Source organism: Corticium candelabrum, chromosome 1 (assembly GCF_963422355.1).
Source record: "Corticium candelabrum chromosome 1, ooCorCand1.1, whole genome shotgun sequence".
Lineage (NCBI taxonomy): Eukaryota > Metazoa > Porifera > Homoscleromorpha > Homosclerophorida > Plakinidae > Corticium > Corticium candelabrum.
In genome coordinates this window covers 1,078,133-1,098,795 of record NC_085085.1, presented here as the reverse complement: position 1 = coordinate 1,098,795, position 20,663 = coordinate 1,078,133, and the positions used below count along the sequence as shown (strand labels likewise).

The 20,663-nt window shown below is 42.9% G+C and overlaps 4 protein-coding genes across 5 annotated transcripts in view; 3 read left to right on the top strand and 1 right to left on the bottom strand.

Annotated features, from left to right (window-relative positions):
• Nucleotides 1–1,188, top strand: part of LOC134186227 (uncharacterized) — a 4,022-nt gene extending 2,834 nt beyond the window's left edge. For both annotated transcript variants that reach the window (XM_062654151.1, XM_062654144.1), the window contains one exon: nucleotides 1–1,188. This exon is cut by the window's left edge and continues 98 nt beyond it. In XM_062654151.1, the coding sequence (XP_062510135.1) occupies nucleotides 1–905 (905 nt within the window). In that variant the 3' untranslated portion in view covers nucleotides 906–1,188.
• Nucleotides 1,189–4,994: 3,806 nt separating this feature from the next.
• Nucleotides 4,995–6,938, top strand: LOC134186745 (uncharacterized). The gene has a single exon (XM_062654787.1). It carries the CDS (start codon nucleotides 5,556–5,558, stop codon nucleotides 6,531–6,533), a length of 978 nt encoding a protein of 325 aa, XP_062510771.1. The 5' UTR covers nucleotides 4,995–5,555; the 3' UTR covers nucleotides 6,534–6,938.
• Nucleotides 6,939–9,600: 2,662 nt separating this feature from the next.
• LOC134190766 (uncharacterized) lies at nucleotides 9,601–12,814 on the top strand. Its single transcript, XM_062659279.1, has 3 exons — nucleotides 9,601–9,988; nucleotides 10,767–11,372; nucleotides 11,675–12,814. Exons 1-3 carry the CDS (start codon nucleotides 9,658–9,660, stop codon nucleotides 12,571–12,573), a joined length of 1,836 nt encoding a protein of 611 aa, XP_062515263.1. The 5' UTR covers nucleotides 9,601–9,657; the 3' UTR covers nucleotides 12,574–12,814.
• A 5,452-nt stretch (nucleotides 12,815–18,266) lies between these two features.
• Nucleotides 18,267–20,375, bottom strand: LOC134191098 (uncharacterized). The gene is made up of 4 exons (XM_062659668.1): nucleotides 20,303–20,375; nucleotides 20,102–20,247; nucleotides 19,120–19,805; nucleotides 18,267–19,055 (listed from the first exon to the last, which is right to left on the bottom strand). The coding sequence occupies exons 2-4, from the start codon at nucleotides 20,209–20,211 to the stop codon at nucleotides 18,550–18,552; spliced, it is 1,302 nt and encodes a 433-aa protein (XP_062515652.1). The 5' UTR covers nucleotides 20,212–20,247; nucleotides 20,303–20,375; the 3' UTR covers nucleotides 18,267–18,549.
• Between the last annotated feature and the right edge of the window lie 288 nt (nucleotides 20,376–20,663).

Below are 20,663 nucleotides of genomic sequence, written 5' to 3'. Positions count from 1 at the left end.
TTCTTGAGACTTTGAAGAAAGGTGCTCAACGTTTGGCTGAATTCGTAACCAAAGCGACGAACGTCATCGGTGAGGCAAAGAGTAGTCTGAGAAAAGCAAAGACCTCTCACAAAGTTTGCTGGGCTAGCATGGACAGTGCTATAGACTTAGCGCAAGACTTCACGTATGCAGTTAAGAAATATGCCGAGTGGGGTACTAGTTCTGGATCCTTAGTTCAGGGAGCGATGTTAGCGGTGGCTGGTGATTTTCGTCATTTCGAAGCCTTCATGGATACACTGACGACGCAGTTACGACAAGTACAGAGGAGCTACGACTCGTTTAGAGAGGCTACACAAAAAGCAGAAAAGCAAGCGTGTACTGCAGCGGACAGTGCAGAGAAAGAAAGCAAGAAGGCCAAAAACCACCGAAAGGTTGTCCAAGGGGTCGGTGGAACCGCATCTGGCCTATTGATCGGTGGCGGCATTGCAGGTCTCGTTCTCACCGCGGTGTTTCCACCAGCCGGTCTTTTGGTTGGCGCTGCACTGGCCGGTTCGGGAGCAGCAGCATCAGGAGGAGTAGCAACTGCTCTTGTGACTGACATTGCCGCAACAGACCTCAGAATAACAGCACAACAATTGCACAAGTTGGGTCAAGCGTTGAAAGAGCTGTCGCAAGTGGGCGCTTCTCTCCTTGCAAAAATGAGTCGTTTGATGATTCGTGTGAATCAAAGAGAGAGGACAGTGACAGTTCTTCGCACGGCAGCTAGTCATGCCAGGATTGGTGCACCCGATTTCTTTATTGAGGCAACGAGACGGTTTTGCGCTGAGTCACGCACGCTACGGTTTGGAGCCTGGGAAGCTGGCTATGGGTTGACACGTCTCAAGGACATGAATCCGTACACGAGCAGACGTTCACGTAAATACTAGTAATGAAAAGAAACGTTGCTTTGAACTCTAACTGCGTACATGTTGTGCGAACTTACGTCTGTGGTATTTACGTTTACGTCTTTAAGCTGTACGTGTCTAGCTGAACGTGTCTGTGTCTGAGCTTTCGTCTTTACGTTTTGCTGTTTTGAGTTATTAGTCAGTAACTGCTTGCGTTGACTAACAACTTTCTAATTAGACGTTGTACTGATGGAACTGTACGTTATGACGCTGTTTGTATCCTAACCAATATATGATATTGAAAAAGCTGCAAAGAATAGTGAACATTGAATTGAATGATTACAGCATTCTCTTGCTTAGTCATTGTACATTGTCTAGCAATATTCTCTGTATACATACAGTGCATGTGCATACTAATGTAAGGCAGTGGCGTAGGAAGCGGTGTGACCATGTGACTATGGCGGTACTGTACCACTTTTTGGTGACCTCGCGTACCCACACCCTGCTATGCTTTCTCCCGATCTGTCTCTGCGCACACTATATGTATGTGTGTACAGCTGTGAAATCACTAAACAGCGAGGTCATGACTATGCTACCGATTCCATCTGTTTTGTGTCACAGCACTTTCAGTGTCATTGTATGCTTAGTGTTAGAACACGCTATATGACTACGCCTACTAGCGCGCGTTAGGCCGCACCGCTATAAAATTTGCTTGCACCTCTGCAAAATATTCGATCCCCGTGCTCCTAAATTTGTCTCTGTAAGTAGTCTACCTGTATTATAGATAGTAAGGTTTTGGATGACCTTGCGTAGCTATCTGGACCACCTGGTTTCCTTGCCTCCGCGTTTTGACCAGTTGATTTGGACACTTTCCCCGACTTTGTATATACGCATGCAGTTGACAATTAAAACTATATATATATATATATATCTATATATATATATGTATAACGGAGCGAGCACATACCTTTATTCTTTTTGGGTATGTAGCTAGCAGTGTTTTTTACTGTAACGCTGAAGAATGAAATTCTGTCTATTAGAGATATTATTAACTAATTAGATTTACTAAATTATTAAATTATTAGATTACTAAATTAGATTTCACTCTCACGATCAGAGTTGACAGTGCCACTGAGATTGCGGTTGACAAAGCGGTCGCTACTTGTCCAGCTGTTTGCACCCATATATATATATATATATATATATATATATATATATATATATATATATATATATATATATATATATATACACACATACATACATACATACATACATACATATATATATATATATATATATATATATATATATATATATATATATATATATATATATACATATACATATACATATATATTTGAGTGACACCCATATATTTGTATATAATACAGATAACACAAATAACACATATCCGCCCATATATATATATATATGTATGTATGTATGTATGTATGTATGTATGTATGTATATATATATATATATATATATATATATATATATATATATATATATATATATATATAATATAGTTTTAGCTAGTGCAATTCTATAACCTTTCCTATTTAGCACACGTGGTAGGTAACTACTTTTAGATAAGTTTCCAATCGGTGTATACAGTTTTTGTTGTTTCTTTTTAAATGAAAGATGGGACTGTGTAGGGCGCTTGTATTCGAGAGGAACAAATTGCATCTGTTTTAACATTAGCTAATTTGACTTTGGACTTGGGAGGCATTGCTCTTCATGCATGTCGTAATTAATCAAGTCTGCAGTACATGTAGATATGTATAGTGCGTGCGTGCGTGCGTGCGTGTGCATGCTTGTGTGTGTGTGTGTGTGTGTGTGTGTGTGTGTGTGTGTGTGTGTGTGTGTGTGTGTGTGTGTGTGTGTGTGTGTGTGTGTGTGTGTGTGTGTGTGTGTGTGAACCAGACCATGTGGAACTAGACAGTTTCCAAAACTAAGATAGTCCCTAATAAAACCAGACGGTCTCTTTATCACGTGAGACTAAGGTGGAAAGGCAGGATTAATTACTTACAAAGACCTCAAAATGGTTGGCCTAACAAACACCTGGTCTTAGCTTACGCAGGACAGGCAGAACATCTGCACTCTCAAAATTGACTCAATCATATCTTTAGAAGTAGAGCTACAGTAGAAAAATACCCAAAGTAGTCAGAAGGCTCATGGCAGTGCCGATCCAGCAGACAATACCTGCAAACGGCTGTCTAGGTCACAAGAGAGGAAAAAGACACACTAATTAGTGTAACAGAGAACAAACTTGCCTTACTTTTCAGGAGCGAGCGAAGACCAGAAGCAGATGCGGCCGTTTATTCGCGGAACAACGATGCAGACACTTGAACACAAAAACCAGATTGGTCACGTGAACAAAACAATTGCTAATCTACCTAAAGATATTTAATTAACACGTCACACTCGCTTTTGTATGGTGGCAACTATCTATTGATTGGCACAACCAACGTTTCCTGGTCTTATGGCTTCTCTAGATACCGTTATCATTCTGTGTCATACCGTTAGATTCTGTTATCATTCTAACAAACACCTTGTCTTTGCTTACGCAGGACAGGCAGAACGTCTGCGCTTTCAAAATTGACTCAATCATATCTTTAGGAGTGGAGCTATAGGAGAAAAAATACCCAAAGCAGTCAGAAGACTCATGGCAGTGCCGATCCAGCAGCCAATACCTGCAAACTGCTGTCTAGGTCACAAGAGAGGAAAAGACACACTAATTAGTGTAACAGAGAACGAAATCGCCCTACTCCCCAGGAACAAGCAAAGACCAGAATCAAGTACGGTCGTTTATTTGCGGAACACCGATGAAGACACTTGAACACAAAAACTAGATTGGTCATGTGAACAACAATTGCATGGTACCAGGAAGGTTTAACACGCCACACTCACTTTTTGTATGGTGGCAACCATCTATTGATTGTCACAACCAACTTTTGCTGGTCCTATAGCTTTTCTAGATACCGTTATCATTCTGTGTAGCAATTAAAGCTCTTTGCTAGGAGTTTGACATGCATGGTAGTCTTTAGAGGCAGTTAGTTGCATTTGGATACTTGAGCATATGCTTGGACGAAAGTTTCCGCTCTGGATGTGTTTATTCTCTAGTACTTGTGTTCACTTAGTGACTGCAGGCAACATCTTGGCTAGTTCTCTAGCTGTATGCATGGTCTGCATGTGACTGAGTGCGACTAGTATACAGTACATTGCATCTATGTCTAACTGTGGTTTCTTCTCTATTGCTTCAACGTGATTAGATAGTTCGGCATCATCTCCGTGCGTTGATCGACGAACTTGTTCAGTGTCTTATCTGCTAAGTGCACACGGTCTCTTCTTACTCACGTGAGCACGATTCCCTAATTAGTTTAGAGACAGATTGACTGCACTAGGCTAGTAGCTGCTAGTTTGATTTTACTTTGTGACTTTGCAAGTCATCGTTTCGTGAGTCGACTGTTTTTTGTACGTCACGTACAATTGCTTGACGTCAATGAGTTGAAAATGGCAGTTTGTGTTTTTCAGGACATTTTGCCAATATTCAACTATTTTATGCTTTAGACGCGCGCCTCATTTGAGTGCCGTATACTTACAAACGATAAACCATTGGCGTAGCGTGGTGCTAAAAATGGAATTAAGATGTCAGAGCAAATCACGCCCCTCTACTAGCTTTCGTTACTGTTACACATACTCCAAGAACTGGTACCGTATTAACATTGCTCAAATAGTACCATAGTATCACGATGTATAACTTTAGTATTTGACACACTAGATAGAAATTGGCGTGTTTATTGTTTTGATCAACAGTTAGGTCTGATTTTAGCTATAGTGACTGTTTGTCTGCACCCTAGATCCTTTGTTGTTGTTTTATCTGCATGCTGTTTATTAATTGCTTCCAACTTGTTTCGTTTATTACTAATGTGGACCACAAGTCAACCGACATTCGTCTATCAGTTATTGGAGACTAGAGCAATTAAAACAATTTTATTTAATTTAGACACACACACACACACACACACACACACACACACACACACACACACACACACACACACACACACACACACACACACACACATCGACAACTATACAAGAGACTGGCAACCTGGCTTTACAAAAGCAAAAAAATATTCTAGGCATGTCAAAATCTCACACCTACGTACTAGTGTTGGGGGCTATGTCCACCCTAGGGGCGCATGCCTAGAGTGACGCCACTGCTACAGCTATATCTGACATAAAACTAGCCCAGCGAGAAAGACATGCATATATGTAGTTGGAAGAGTTAAGGTTGCGAGATTACGGTATCAGATAGGTCGAACAACAGGACTGACGCAACTCCTTTCGTATGCAAATATTGTTTTTTCCAACAATCTCTGGGGTCTCGTTAGTATCTGAATAAAAATAGCAACGCCTACGTAATCTCTAAATCATAAGAAAAATGCACTCTTTTACGGTGCGATAAAACGATTGTAAAGCTATAAGGCCTCCTAAACAAGCAGAGAGTAGTTAGCGTGGTAAAATACAGTCTAATACAAATGAACACAGTACGTAATGTATTACGTCATTTGCACGGGACTGAATGTTGTATGCATTACGTAATCTACTGAAGTAAACAAATAGGCAGATCGCGATCTCTGCTGGCAGTCAGTTAGTTACGATTATACCTGACTGTAACTATGGAAACAGCTCTGCAGAATGCTGGTCGACTTCTTGGAGAAGGAATAAATTCAGGAGCTTTTCTCTTTGTTACACAACATGCTGTAGCTTTCTGTGAGAAAGCAATAAAGCTGCACAACTTTTTAGACGAGACGAGACGTGCGCTAATCGAATCTGAAGCGTCACACAAGTTCTCCTCGGATGCTGTGTACTGTGCTGTAGAATGGGCGATAGACTACACGAATGCCGTTGAAGAGTTTGTCTCTTGGGCTCATTTTGCTGAGAGGATTGAGAGAGTAAAATCGGGGCTAAGAGCTGGTGATTTCAGAGCACTCGAGTCTCTCTTGGGTACGCTTAGAGAGCATGATCAACAAACAAAGAAATGCTTTGACTCGTTTGAAGGAAATGTCGCTAGAGCACTAGAGCAGACGTACGAAAAGGCAAGGGCTGTGCAGAATGAAGTCGCCAATGCCAACAGCCGCAAAAGAATTGTGAGGGGTGTCGGTGGGACTGCATCTTCGCTATTACTAGCTGGCAGCATTGCCGGGGTCGCCCTCACCGTGCTGTTTCCACCCGCCGGAATGTCTTTGCTTGTAGGAGCGGTCGTCGGGTCAGGAGCAGCAGGTACAGCAGGAGTGGCAACTGCTGTTGGTACGGGCATTGCAGCAGCAAACATAGCAGAACCAACAAGTCGCTTGACAGAGTTGGGTCAGATGCTTGATGATCTGTCGACGACAGCCAGTTGTTGGCTTTCCAGCGTGAAAAAAGTGGAAACTTGGTTGAATCGATGTGTGCGTGCAATGAGTGTTACTGGCTCAGCTCTTGAGTACGCTAGAACTGGTTATATCGACGATGTCCTGGAAGCAGTGGAGAGTCTTCAGAAAGAATCAAGCACGTTACACGTCTCTGTCTGCACTGCTCGTGCTGAATTGAAAAGGATCAGAGACGATCTAGAGCAGAGCAGAGCAAGTGCATCTATCCAGCAACAAACAGTCTAACAATAACACATGGAAACATGAACTTTCGCGTGAATTAATTGCCAAGCAGGAACATAATTGAATTTGTCTACGCGGTTATGATCAGGTAGTTTGCTGTATAGCTGCGAGAGAGTTTCGCTTTGTTCCTAAAATGTCTTAGTATTTTGCACGCATGCGGGCACTTGCAAAGTTTTCTCTCTGGTAGTAAGAGAACAATCAAGTTGTATTTATTAATTATTGTAACTGCGAGTTCGTCAACAGAACATCGCATACAATAATTTTATTGTACATAGATATAGACATGTTTGAGTAAACGTTGGAAAACAGAGCCATGTGTATGGTAGCCCGGATGTATAATTAGTTTGGTGTACAGAACAGTTTCTTAGATTTGAGCTCTTGTACAGATCTCGGGCTAAGCTGCGTACTTTCTAGAACAAGACCTTTTTCCTTATCCGAGTTATCGTTCTGAGTTAGCGAGAGCGTCGCCTTGTTGCTCACGTGAGCAAAGCTCTAATTAGCCCTACGCACAGTGCATGATTGTACTGTAGTTTAGTTTGTGGCTCTGCGTCTTGTGTTCATCGACAATTGATGACCTAAAACAAAACATCTGTTCAATACACGTGTTAGTAGAATTGTGTGTGTGTGTGTGTGTGTGTGTGTGTGTGTGTGTGTGTGTGTGTGTGTGTGTGTGTGTGTGTGTGTGTGTGTGTGCACTTTACGTAGACTACGTACTAGATAGCTCAAACACTAACTCCAATTCTAAACTGTTTATGGTTCTCTAGGTTTATGCTAAAAGTTGTCAGTGAGTTAGAAAAAATCAAGCAAAGCTATGGAACAACATGGGCAAAGAACTGACAGTCCGCCGTAGCATCACCTGTTCTTGCGGAAGCAGGTCAAGTCGCTATTGAGATAAGAAGAAAGTTTACTAATCAGGAGATGGGTTCTAGACAGTGGCGTAGCTATGGGAGGCATGCTGGGGCACGAGTCCCTCAAAGTTGACTACTTTTTAAATTTAATCCTATAGTGTGCAAATTGCAACCAATGTTTTCAAATTTTTGAAAATAAAAATTGCAATTTAATAGACCAAGTGGCAAACTGCAGCAACCTACCCGTATGGACGAGTTTGTTGTAATGGAAACAACAAAGCACGAAGAAATGAAGAAGATTCTAGAGACTTCGATAACTATTTGCATTTCAACTTACAACACAACACTGGATCAGATATTTAGTGAATTCAACCGACATTTTTCAGTCGAAGGTTAATCTGTCTTTGATGACGGCAGCTATTGCGTGTAGTCCAAGATCATCTTCTTTTCTTAATTAACGTCAAAATTATGGAGCCCTTGGCTAAGCATTACGGTCTTAAGGCTGGTTTACAATATGCGACGTAGACGTGACGGACCGTGACGGACAGCACTTCGTCGTGTTCACATGCAATACCATTATTACGTGTACGTTTCTTTCCGATAGTTACCATTCCCGCTCTGCCTTTGATGTGGTTTGACGGATCGTGACGGACAGCTCTCCGTCGCATATTGTGAACCAGCCTTTAGTCATAAAATGGTGTCATGTCAGGAGGAGTCTGCAGCACGTCGTATCTAGAGAGCTAACGGGAAGTAAAATTTTTCTCTGAAGTGGTATACATGTACCATTTCTTGCCAGTGAAGGAAGCTTTCGTAAACTTGCTCAAAGTCTTACAAATTGTGTTGACATTAAGTGTCTCTACCGCGTCATGTAAACGTTCGTTTTCATGTTTGAAAAGACTGAAGACATATCCTAAGTTAAGTAAGGTCTGCCACGGGACAACTAAGATAGATTAATAGCCTAGCGCTTCTGGAAATAGAAAAGGCTGGGTCTAGTAAGCTAGACTTGAAAGCAGCTGTAGACAGGTTTGCCGCAGTAGACAAAAACATAATCAAGCCTCGAAAGTGAAAAGGTAAACGGTTAAATTAAGAGTAGGAATACAGATTTGAGAAAATTTTCTACTGTGCCCCCAATCTTGGACTCTGGCTACGCCGCTGTTCTAGCGGTAGAGAACCTGAAAGTCACTTGGGATAATATCATTACTTCCGTAGAATCGGCAATAAAGCGTGTAAACGGCCGCGGTTGAACAGTTTGTCAATTTGATTCGTTCTGCTGACTTAGTTGAGCAATGGAAGAGGGCGGTACGAGACATTAATTTCGTAGAATTCGAGTCTCTCATGACTACAATGAAAGAGCAAGCAATGGATTGCCGCGACTCCGCCAGAAAGGAAGCTGAGCGAGCAACAAACCAAACGTACCGTGCAGAGAAAGAAACGAGGACAAACACCGCGACAGCTCAACGTCGCACATAGCAAGTCGGTGCTGCTGGAGCAGTAACAACCACTTGTTTGGTAGGCGGCGGCAATGCTGGGCCATTTCCACCCGCATTCTGTATGATTGCAACAGTTGCAGAAGTAGCAGTTGGTGTTGGTACTGTTTTTACAGTAGCAAGCAATGTAGAAGCACAACGCTTGACTAACTCGAGTCAGGTTCTGGATGATCTGTCGAGGTCAGTTATTTATAGTTCTTTGTACGAACAAGTGACGGAATTGGGCACTTGTTTAGATAAAACTTTGCGATCGATAGCTAATGCCGACATATTCGTCTAGCTAAACCAAGCCAAAGCAGGTTACATCGATTGTCTTCTCAGAGCATTGAAAAGCATTAGAACAGAGTCAGACGTGTTACGGTGCGCAGTGTGTAGCGCAGAGAAGGGACACACACACACACACACACACACACACACACACACACACACACACACACACACACACACACACACACACACACACACACACACACACACACACACACACACACACACACACACACACACACACACACACGTACGCGCACACGTAGACACTTGTGAGTAAAAGGTAAATAGCTAATAAAAAGATTGTGTAGCTAATTTTGAAAAGTAGAGTGTAGAGCCGCGGCGCGCAGAAGCTGGCTGCGCGGAAGCTGGCTGCGCAGTTATACTTCGTTTGGAAGTTCGAGGCTAAGTTCCCGTACAATTTCGCAGTCAGTGCAATGATACAGCCCTCTGCTCTCTAAGATTTTACGTGAGCGCTAGTGTGGGCTCTGTAGCTCTTTGTTGGCTGCGTTTGGTGGTGATCGGATGGCTGCAGCTGCAGTAACGCTAAAGGACCCTAAATGGGAAACGGTGTTGAAACCTCGGCTAGTGGAGGTGGCTGAGGTCTTATGTCCACTTCGAAATCGACTACCCTCTCGGCTGTATAGTAAGAACCTTATTAGTTCAGACGAAGAGGAACGTTTTACCAAGTCAACTAAGGAAGACACAGACTTGGCTTTGGAAATTCTACAAGTGCTTCGTAAACAAGGTCCAGGGTCATTTGACAAATTTTGTGACGTACTTTTGGCTACTAAAGATACGACATTACATGACTTGGAAAGGATTTTTCGACCAGATCCTCCACACAGCAGTGAGAGTAAGCATGCATGTGTAGCTAGATATTAATCACCAGTTGCTCCTATAGTATGCACTGTAAGAGCATGTAGTAGAGATTCACATCACGCTTAGCTTGTAATTAATGTGGTGTGTGTGTGTGTGTGTGTGTGTGTGTGTGTGTGTGTGTGTGTGTGTGTGTGTGTGTGTGTGTGTGTGTGTGTGTGTCACTGTGTGTGTGTGTGTGTGTGTGTGTGTGTGTGTGTGTGTGTGTCACTGTGTGTGTGTGTGTGTGTGTGTGTGTGTGTGTCACTGTGTGTGTGTGTGTGTGTGTGTGTGTGTGTGTGTGTGTGTGTGTGTGCGTGTCACTGTGTGTGTGTGTGTGTGTGTGTGTGTGTCACTGTGTGTGTGTGTGTGTGTGTGTGTGTGTGTGTGTGTGTGTGTGTCACTGTGTGTGTGTGTGTGTGTGTGTGTGTCACTGTGTGTGTGTGTGTGTGTGTGGGTGTGTGTGTGTGTGTGCGTGTCACTGTGTGTGTGTGTGTGTGTGTGTGTGTGTGTGTCACTGTGTGTGTGTGTGTGTGTGTGTGTGTGTGTGTGTGTGTGTGTGTGTGTGTGTGTGTGTGTGGTTTGAATTTGCACCATAGTGTTTTTTTCTGATAAGTCTTTCTGCTAACTGTTAAGTTTCAGTTTGGCATGTGTGTTTCTCTGCTTTAATAAACAGCTAGTTGGTTTGGATGTGTCTAATGTGTGGCAGTTTAATGATTCAGCCATTAGTACTGTCAGTGTGTACTAAATTCTTTTTTTCTGTTTGCTATTTCTAGAGAGTAGTTCTAGAGACAGCAGGTCTGAGCAGAGGCTGGATCGAAAGTCTGTTCAGATTGTTGTTTTAAAGAGTTTATTTGAAGACTTTGAGAAGAAAAAGTGTGGGGAACAGCTAAAGGACGCTTTGTTTCATGCACTTGGGATTCCAAAAGAATCTATTACATCATATCCAGTTACACAGCCATTCCGTCGTCCAGATAACGAATCAACTCATATTGTTCATGTTGCTAACAAGGCATTGATTACGGTTGTTGTCAGTGGAGTCGATAAAGCTGAGGTTGAAAAACATGGAAACATGATAATCAATTTTCTCTCTATTGAAGCTGGAGTCAAGGAATCAGAAATAGAACTTATTCAGATTTTGCCTTGGAATAGTTGTTTACTGGTTATTCGTTTACCAGGATTGGCAATGGTGCGGCTTATCATTGCTTTCTTCGGTTCAAAAACAAGGCCAGAATTTTGTAAACGTTTTGCAAACTATTTGCCTAAATCAGCAGTTGAGGTCGCATTTGGATTTGCCTCACTCCCAGATTCAACGGCGTCATTATCATCAATACCAAAATTTGGAGATAATCTCTCACATCTTACCGAACATGAACAAAAAGGTAACTTTAGTAATGTGATTAATTAAGCATATTTCAAGTGATTGTCGTTTATGATTATGAAAATAACGTTTAACTTCTAACGTCCGCAGTACAGATTCTCAGCGGACACATTTTATATTAAAACTCAGCTAGATTGTTTAATTAATAAAGATTTTAAGATTAGGCACAAAACGAATATTTCTACAAAGAATTATTTCTACAGCATGACTGACTTCTTGCTTAGATAGCCGAGTCTACATGCATGTACGTGTACCGTCTATAGACTACAATACTATAGTTATCAATATGGACCCTTTTTCTAGCATCTGTACGGAGTGAAGGTGAGACAAGTCAGACAGGAAACGCGGAAGTTTTAGCCATTCTTGAAGAGACAAGTGCCCAAATGATACAAGGTGCCCAAACTTTTCTTAACGACATGAAAAAAATTGAAGAACTAGTCGAAAAGACAAGACGAGCTATGGCTTATGTGGAGGTGCCTCGCACATTCTCTTGGGATTCTGTTTATAACACCATGGAATCGACGCTGAAGTTCATGAATTCAATTGAGAAATTTGCCGCTTGTGGTCATTCTGCTGACAGGATTAAGAAGGTAAAGGCGGCGCTGAAAATTGGGGATTTCAGAGAGTTTAAGTTATATATAGCTGCACTCAATACGAATCTAACAGAAACAAAGACTTTGTGCGACAATATTCTTGAGACTGCTCTTCTAGCAGCGAAAGACGTGTCTGACAGCCAAAGTAGGATCAGTCCAACACTAATTGCCGGCGGCATTGCCGGCGGCGCCATTGCCGGCGGCGCCATGGCCGGCGTCATTGCCGGCGTCATTGCCGGCGTCATTGCCGGCGGCATTGCTATCGGTGCATTAGCAGGATATGCTATGGTAGAGTACACTAGAAGGTGGTACACAACAAGATTTTGGAAAGAGTTGAAAGAGTTGAGTGAAATGCTGGACAATCTCTCGATATCAGGCTTTTCCCCGATAGAACGCTTGAGCGGTTGGTTCAATGAACTACATAGTACAACGATCGCTACTACAGTCCCAGGACTTGAGCATGCCAAGGCGGAGCGCTTCAACAAAGTCGTCGATGCATTGGAAGTCGTTTGCAAACGACTAAACGTTTTGTCAGACGAAACAGTCTCTGTGGTAAGAACTGTCATGCAAAGTCTAGAGTCGTCTTCTCACAGTGGTGCCTCAGTATGATGGATAAAGAGCGCGTTGAACTAAATCGTGCATCTGGCACGTATGCACTCACATTTGACGTATTTGTACGTGTCTATTTGGCGTAGCTTTACGTGTCGAGGGATGTGAGCTGTCTACACGAGCTTCTATTCTAAGCATCAGTACGTTTTTGCATGCATCTAAACATGAGTATATATGCACGTTGCTGTAACTTTGTGTAGCGAGAGCTGTACAATGGTCTAGATATGTAAATATACATTTTCTTGCACATTGTGTTTCGACCGGAAGTATGACGCGGCGGGAAAGGGTCCGGCTACGCGAGACTTACTCTTCTAGCATAGATGTTTTTGTACGTACTTCTTCGACTAGAACAGACGAACTAAATTTTTTAACAGACGGCAATTTAGGTACCTAGCAATACAGGTCAGCTTGTAAGACACTCTACTCGACTTCTGATGTTCAAGTGTACCATCGCTGTTGTGCTTTGCAATCATGTCTAGCTATACTTCTGACATGTCCTAGCGTACTGTACGTCTGAGTATTGTACTCCGTAATTGGTGGACGTTTAGATACATTGTAACTTCGGTAGACTAGTACTGCGTGCTACAGGTTAGACATACGTAGCTAAAAAATGATCTCTAGAGTGCATGCCAAACAGATAACTTACTATGGTAGCGATGCTAGTCAGTACGTAGCTATACTAGCGTGCGTGTCACTGCCACGCTACAACAACGACTCTAGTTAAATAATGCCGTCCTCAAGCTCAGGACATTGAGTCAATAACAAACTGACTTGATTAATTAATTACTTGCAAAACTATCTTTGCGCAGCTAAATATTTCGTTTGGAAGTTCGAGGATAAGATCTCGTACAATACAATTTGAAAATGTCGGTGTGCAGCGACTAGCCCTCTACATATTAGAGATTTACGTGCGCGAGTTCTGTTGTGGTCTGATTGCTGATGGCGACACCTGCAGCGACGTCTCCAGACCCTAGATGGGAAACGGTGTTGCAACCTCGGCTGGTGGATGTGGCTCAGGTCTTGTGTCCACTTCGGAATCTACTTCCTTCTCGACTCTTTGCTAAGGGTCTCATTAATGGAGACGAAGAGGAACGTTTTTCCAAGTCGGCACAGTCAGGTTCTGAAACGGAGTTGGCTCTGTATATTCTACGGGTTCTTCGTAAACAAGGCCCAGGCTCGTTTGACAAATTTTGCGAAGCAATCTTGGATTGTAAAGATGAGACATTACGTAAATTGGAAAGGAGTTTCCGTCCAGATCCTCTAGGCAGCATTGACAGTGTGTGTGTGTGTGTGTGTGTGTGTGTGTGTGTGTGTGTGTGTGTGTGTGTCGCGGTGGAGTAGTTGGTAGAGCATTGGTGGTGACATCCGGGATCTTGTATTCCGTGATGAGGATTGAAGGTTTGATCCTGGTGGAGGCTCCACTGTCGCAGTTTCCTTGGGCAAGAAACTTACCCACACTTGCTTCTCTCGACTCAGAAGTATAAATGAGTACCTGGTCATTGACTGGGGTGGACAAGACCGCTGGCTTGGCAGCAACATCATGCAAGCAGAAGGGTAATCGTGGGCCTTGGTGTCCAGTCCCAGAGCAGCGCCATACGTCAGTGCCTCTGGATGACTCTGGCCAAGCTCCAGGTGGATTGTAGCGCTGGCCATAAGACTCCACACAGCGCATGGAGGTCCTGTCTCTAGAGGCAGGGGTAGCCATCTCCGCAACTGACCTCAACCGACATCGAAAGACGTGGAGGGCTTAACATTTGTCCATTTGTCCATTGTGTGTGTGTGTGTGTGTGTGTGTGTGTGTGTGTGTGTGTGTGTGTGTGTGTGTGTGTGTGTGTCTGTGTGTCTGTGTGTCTGTGTGTCTGTGTGTCTGTGTGTCTGTGTGTCTGTGTCTGTGTGTCTGTGTGTCTGTGTGTCTGTGTGTCTGTGTGTCTGTGTGTCTGTGTGTCTGTGTCTGTGTCTGTGTCTGTGTCTGTGTCTGTGTCTGTGTCTGTGTCTGTGTCTGTGTCTGTGTGTGTGTGTGTGTGTGTGTGTGTGTGTGTGTGTGTGTGTGTGTGTGTGTGTGTGTGTGTGTGTGTGTGTGTGTGGTGCTGTAGCCCAATTGGTTAGAGAGTGCATTTGGAGAATGAAACCATTCGGGATGTTGCAGGGTTGCAGGTTCAAGTCACAGTGATGGCAAGCTTGCTATGGCTTAATTCCCTTAAGCAAGACACTTTCACACAATTGCTTGTTTCCACTCAGGAGTATAAATGAATACCTGGTCTTTGACTGGGATGGACAAGTTTGCTGGCTTGGCAGTAACATCATGCAGCAGACGGGTACTTGTGGGCCTTGGTGTCCAGTCTCAGAGCCGCGCCATACTTAGTGCCTTTGGCCAAGCTTCAGGTGGATTGTAGCGCTTGCCTCTAAGCCTCCATTAGCTCATAGAGACCCTGTCTCTAGAGGCAGGGGCTATCTCTGTAACTGACCCTATGGTCGACATGGAGGGCTTAACATTTGTCTAACATTTGTGTGTGTGTGTGTGTGTGTGTGTGCGTGCGCGCGCGCGCGCGTGCGTGCGTACGTGCGTGCGTGCGTGCGTGCGTGTGTGTCAGTTTGCATGTGCTATAGTACCTAACCAGATGGTTTGTATATGTCAAACTATTATGTGGCACTGTAATTACTGTGATGCAACCATTGATATATGTGTAAGCATCTTGAAATTCTTCTTTTTCGTTTGCTATTGATAGAGTGTGCTTCCAGTGACACAAAATCTGAGCAAAAGCTGAATCGAAAGTCTGTTCAAATTGTAGTTCAAGAGAGTTTATTCGAAGACTTCAAGAAACAGAAGGTCGGGGAACAGCTAAAGAACGCTTTGTTTCATGGACTTGGGATTCTAAAGAAATTTATTACATCATATCCAGCAGATCGGCAATTTTGTTATTCAGATAGCGAATCAATTCATATTGTTCATGTTGCTGACAAGGCATTGATTACAGTTGTTGTCAGTGGAGTCGATAAAGCTGAGGTTGAAAAACATGGAAACATGATAATCAATTTTCTCTCTCTCGAAACTGGAGTCAAGGAATCAGAAATAGAAATTGTTCAGGTTTGTCTTGGAATAGTTGTTTACTGGTTATTCGATTACCAGGATTGGCAATGGTGCCGCTCATTATTGCTTTCTTTGGTTCAAAAACAAGACCAAAATTTTGTGAACGTTTTGGAAACTATTTGCCTGAATCAGCATTTGAAGTCACATTTGGATTCGCCTCACTCCCAAATTTTCCAGCTGCATTACCATCATCACTACCATCACTACGAAAATCTGTCTCACATCTTACCAAACGCAAACGAAAAGGTAACTTTACATAATTTGATTAATTAACTGTATTACAAGTGATTGTCATTGAAATTTTTTAACTCCAACTTTTAAACATCCACAGTATTCTCAGCGGGCATGCACATTTCTTATTGAAACTCAGCTAGATTGTTAATTAATAAAGACTTAATAGCACTTAATAGTAGTAAGAGAAGAATAGGGTAGAACTAGAGAGCTAAACTGCCTGCTGCTATAGCCTAGGTTACGGAACACCACACATGCAAGCATGTGCAAGAATTTGCAATGGCTATATCGCTTCGTATGGGGTGCCGTTTCCGCCAAAACAAGTGCATAGTGACTATTGCTCATTGTAGTAAAAAAAGTTAAGTGACTTTTGGTTCTAGAGTGCGTACTGACTATTGCGCTTCTTGAGTTACATCTAAGCAAGTACATATACCGCTATTCCTTTTTATAGTTGTGACCATTCCTCTAGATATAATAGTGTTGTTCGTTTTCTTGGGTGAGTCGTTCCAATTGTTCGTCTAGCGAGAGACATCGTGTAATCTGCGGCGCGCATGCGCAATTGTACAGCGTGGCTTTAAATTGCTTAGTTCGCGCAGCCAGTCCCTCCCCCTTTTCGACTTTCATGCACACACCGTGTTTATAAACTAATCGATATGGATCATTTTACTAGCGTTTGTTTGTGAGACAAGTCAGACAGGAAACAAGGAGAAAGCTCTCGGTGAAACATATGACTCTGAGACAAGTAGCTCTAGGGAAGGTGCTGCAAATATTGTTTTCGAAACACCACTAGATCCAAAACTAATCGACTATCTTACACAAGATGCCAAACAATTTCTTAAAGCCTTAACAATGGTTAAAGGATTTGTCGAGACGATTACGGCTGATGTTGAGGCGCCTCACTCATTGTCTTGGGATTCGATTTATGACACCTTGGAATTGACACTAAATTAAGATTGTGAATTCATTTGAGAAATTTGCCGCTTGTGGTCATTCTGCTGACAGGATTAAGAAGGTAAAGGCAGCGCTGAAAACTGGAGATTCTAGACAGTTTGAGTTGTTCACGGCTACACTCGATACGAATCTAGGAGAAACAAAGACTCTGTGTGACATGTTTCAAGAGAATGCTGATAAACCAAAAGACGTGGAGACTATAGCTATCAAAGCCAAAGGGATTTTTAGTGCTGTCGGTGGGGCCGCAATACACTTTACTGAGTTACTAGGCAGCATTGTCGATACGGCTTTCACCGTGCTGTTTCCATCTGTCGAAACATCTATACTCGGAGCAGTGGCCTTAGGTGCAGGAATAGCAGATGCTGTTGGTACGGGCATTGAAGCAGCACAAAACCTACGTCTTGAGAAACTATCGACCAAGTTGAGTCAATTGTTTAGGAAATTTCTGGCGATGGCAACTTTTTTCCTGACGAGGAACGTGAAACACTTGAGCGGTTGGATCAATGAACTACATAGTATAACGATCGGTACGACGCGTGCCAAGACGGAGCGCTGCAGCAAAGTCGTCGATGCATTGGAATTCGTTAGCAAAGAGATAGACTCTTCGTTACTCGAAGCAACCTCAATGCTAGAAATTACCATGCTAAGCGTGAAGTCCTGTCAGTCGTCTCCTTCCAAACGGTTCAAGAGCGACTCTAGCGCAGAATGATAGTGAAGAATGCGTTGAACTCAATCGTGCCTCTTGCACGCATGCACTCACGTTTGACGTATTTGTATACGTGGATATAGTTGGTGTAGCTTTACGTGTTTATATGCATAAGGATGCGCATGAGTGTCTGTCTACACCAACTTATATTTTATGCATTAGTTTTGCATGCATCTAGAAATGAGTATGAACGTTGCGGTAACTTTTTGTACCGAGAGCTGTAACATTGGTATACATATATGTATAAATAAATATGAATTTTTAAATTTTGCCCATTGTGTTCTCGCCCGGAAGTATGACGCGGCGGGAAAGGGTCTGGCTACGCAAGGCTACTTATTGAGCTGCATTATTCAATTTATTATTAGCAGTTTTCGCAACTGTTTAGCATGCTTTAAAACGCATTAAACATGCAATGCGTTTTACATTAAACTCAGACTTGTAGCACTTCTTCGACTAGAACAGAAGAGCTAAAATATTGAACAGACAGCAGTGTGTATACCTAAACGTATGCTGTACATACACTGTAACTTTGTTATTACAATACAGGTCAGCTTGTCTAAACGCTATAGAGACACTCCACTCGACTTTTGATGTTTACGTGTACTACCAGTATCGCTAAAACTTTGCCATTTTCTAAAGTCTAAATCTGACTATTGGACCCCATCGTGCACACTATCTATAGATACAGGTACAGGTAATCTTAGCAATGCATGTTACTATAAATATCCAGCAGAACGTGCTCACGTCTCGAGACACTAATGTATACGTATAAAGCCCTTTTTCAGGTGTATACGTCGAGACACTAATATATCTAGAGACCTTTCTCAGGTGTATACATCTAGACATATCTACAATTTATCAGTGCAAACAGCAAACCTAGACAGCGGTATTGTGTTTTACCCTGTACCTAGAGGCACGATGCTACTCATCAGTAGTTGTCCAATACAACCTACTTAGCGTGTCACTGCCACGCCACAAAGACAACTCTAGTGCCATCTTGTCATCGCAATCCCGGGACATTGACATACTGACTTGCCAAACTGTCCGTCTTTTCATCGCGACTCCGACTCTGCAACTGCTCCAGCGGCTCAGGAAAACTCTCAACCTCGTATGACGAAGAATCAGTTGCGTTGTCTGACTTATCAACTTCTGATGACGATGCTGGTGGTTTAGTAGGAGTATCAGTCTCACAACGTGTACGACTGTCCGTTATCATCGAATCCAGCTTGACGTCTTGCACATCATGTATTTTGTTTGATTTCGAAGGACACATTGTGAATGCTCCAGCGAGCATAACGAACCCCAAACATGAAGATTCAGTAAAGACGACTAGCATAATGATGTCTAGCATCTGCACCTTGCTGCCATCAGTTAAACTATCCGCTTGAACGGTGAGAACAAGAGCACTAGTGACGTATCCGAGAAGCAGACAGAGGTCTGGAATCATGAAAAGAATTCGTTCGAAATGGTATCGTGAGCTCTTCGGTGGCACGTCTTCTAGGCAAACTAACAACACAGACACTAGCTAAATGCATAATGTTTCGAATGCAGTAAATGGTGTTGCGTTTACCTTTCAAAACAAGCAACAAAATACTAGAAATTTCATACACAATTGCAACAGCTGCAATGCTCCATAAAGAAAAAAGACGAACCATCCAGTAGTCGGTGTGAAAAATGGTCGGATATTTGTAGAAGCCGGCGTGGTATAGTAGAGAGAAAGCAGACGCCCAAAAGAAGCCAACGTAAGTAAGCAATCCCAGGAGACATACTCCGGCGGCAATCATACGACATGACGACGACCCTTTGACTAGTCGTGAAAATTGGCGCACCACAATTGCAACAGTCACCATTGCCATTTCAATCAAGTATGGAATAGGGATGTAATCTCGCGATATGTTAGTTACTCCTTGTAGATACAGCAACCAGAGTATCTTTGTTGCCGTCCCGTATGGAAATCCAAGTGTCAACGAGTAGAAAAGATAGGCTTTTGCTTGTTCTTTGAAAATCGGTCCAGACCAAGCGCATTTAAATCTGCAGAGCAAATAGAGTGTGAAGACGATGACGTCTAGCGCAGCTGCAGCGATTGCAATGGGAACGAGATGATCAAAAGTGTTGTCAGACTGATGTGATACAGACTTCAATACAAAAATGATCAATGAGATGCGAGGGACATCGAATGGAAGTCGAATTATAAACCAACGACATCCCGTTGTTTCAAATTTGTCAGTTAGCAGATCGTTGTTGCTTCTATTTTTCCTGAAATTAAGTAATGATATGACGGTGTCAGTGTGGCTGTATAACTTATTGACTAAACGAATAGTGATATTGTGTACACGCACGCAAGCACGCACACACACACACACACACACACACACACACACACACACACACTGCACACTAGCTGTGCAAACATTAATACTGAGGCAATATTTATTTAATTAGCTGTTATCATTGCATCAATGATGCTTTCAACCCCAACACGCAACGAAAAACGGGCACTGTGTATGACGTCATCCGTGCAGACAACCCTAGACTTGCTTTGGCATTCTCACCTTAGGCGGACAATAGTGATGATGACGCTAGATATGATAACGGCAACCACTCCAATAACCACAGCGGTGATTTCTTCTCCCATGACGAAGCTGATTCCAAAAAAGGCCATGTCTAGAGATTCTGGCTAGAGATACGGCGAGAATGGCTGTGCAGACACAACTTTAGCTAGCTAGCACAGACACGGCAAATTCTGGACGTACTTTTGCTGCTGCTCGTCAGATCTTGAGCTGCGTGCTACGTCGTTGCCGTTCACGGGTTTTCCCAGCTCTAAAGGATTAGATAGTCATGGTATTCCCCTACCTACCGACTCCCCCAAAATATAATGCACTAGTCCCTACTGTGGCGTAGGAGTTTCTTTGCTACAGTGATGAGTTAGGGTACATTCATGACAACGCGCAACACACATGTACACACGCGCGCGCGCCTGTGCTGTACATCAGCCTTTGATTAGAATTTAGTAGCCACCGTCTACGCGAAGTCAATGGGTACGCAAGGTCGAACCTGTGTTAGCATCCGCGCATTATGCGATGCGTAGTTGTCAGCTTCTGCTCATCTTACATC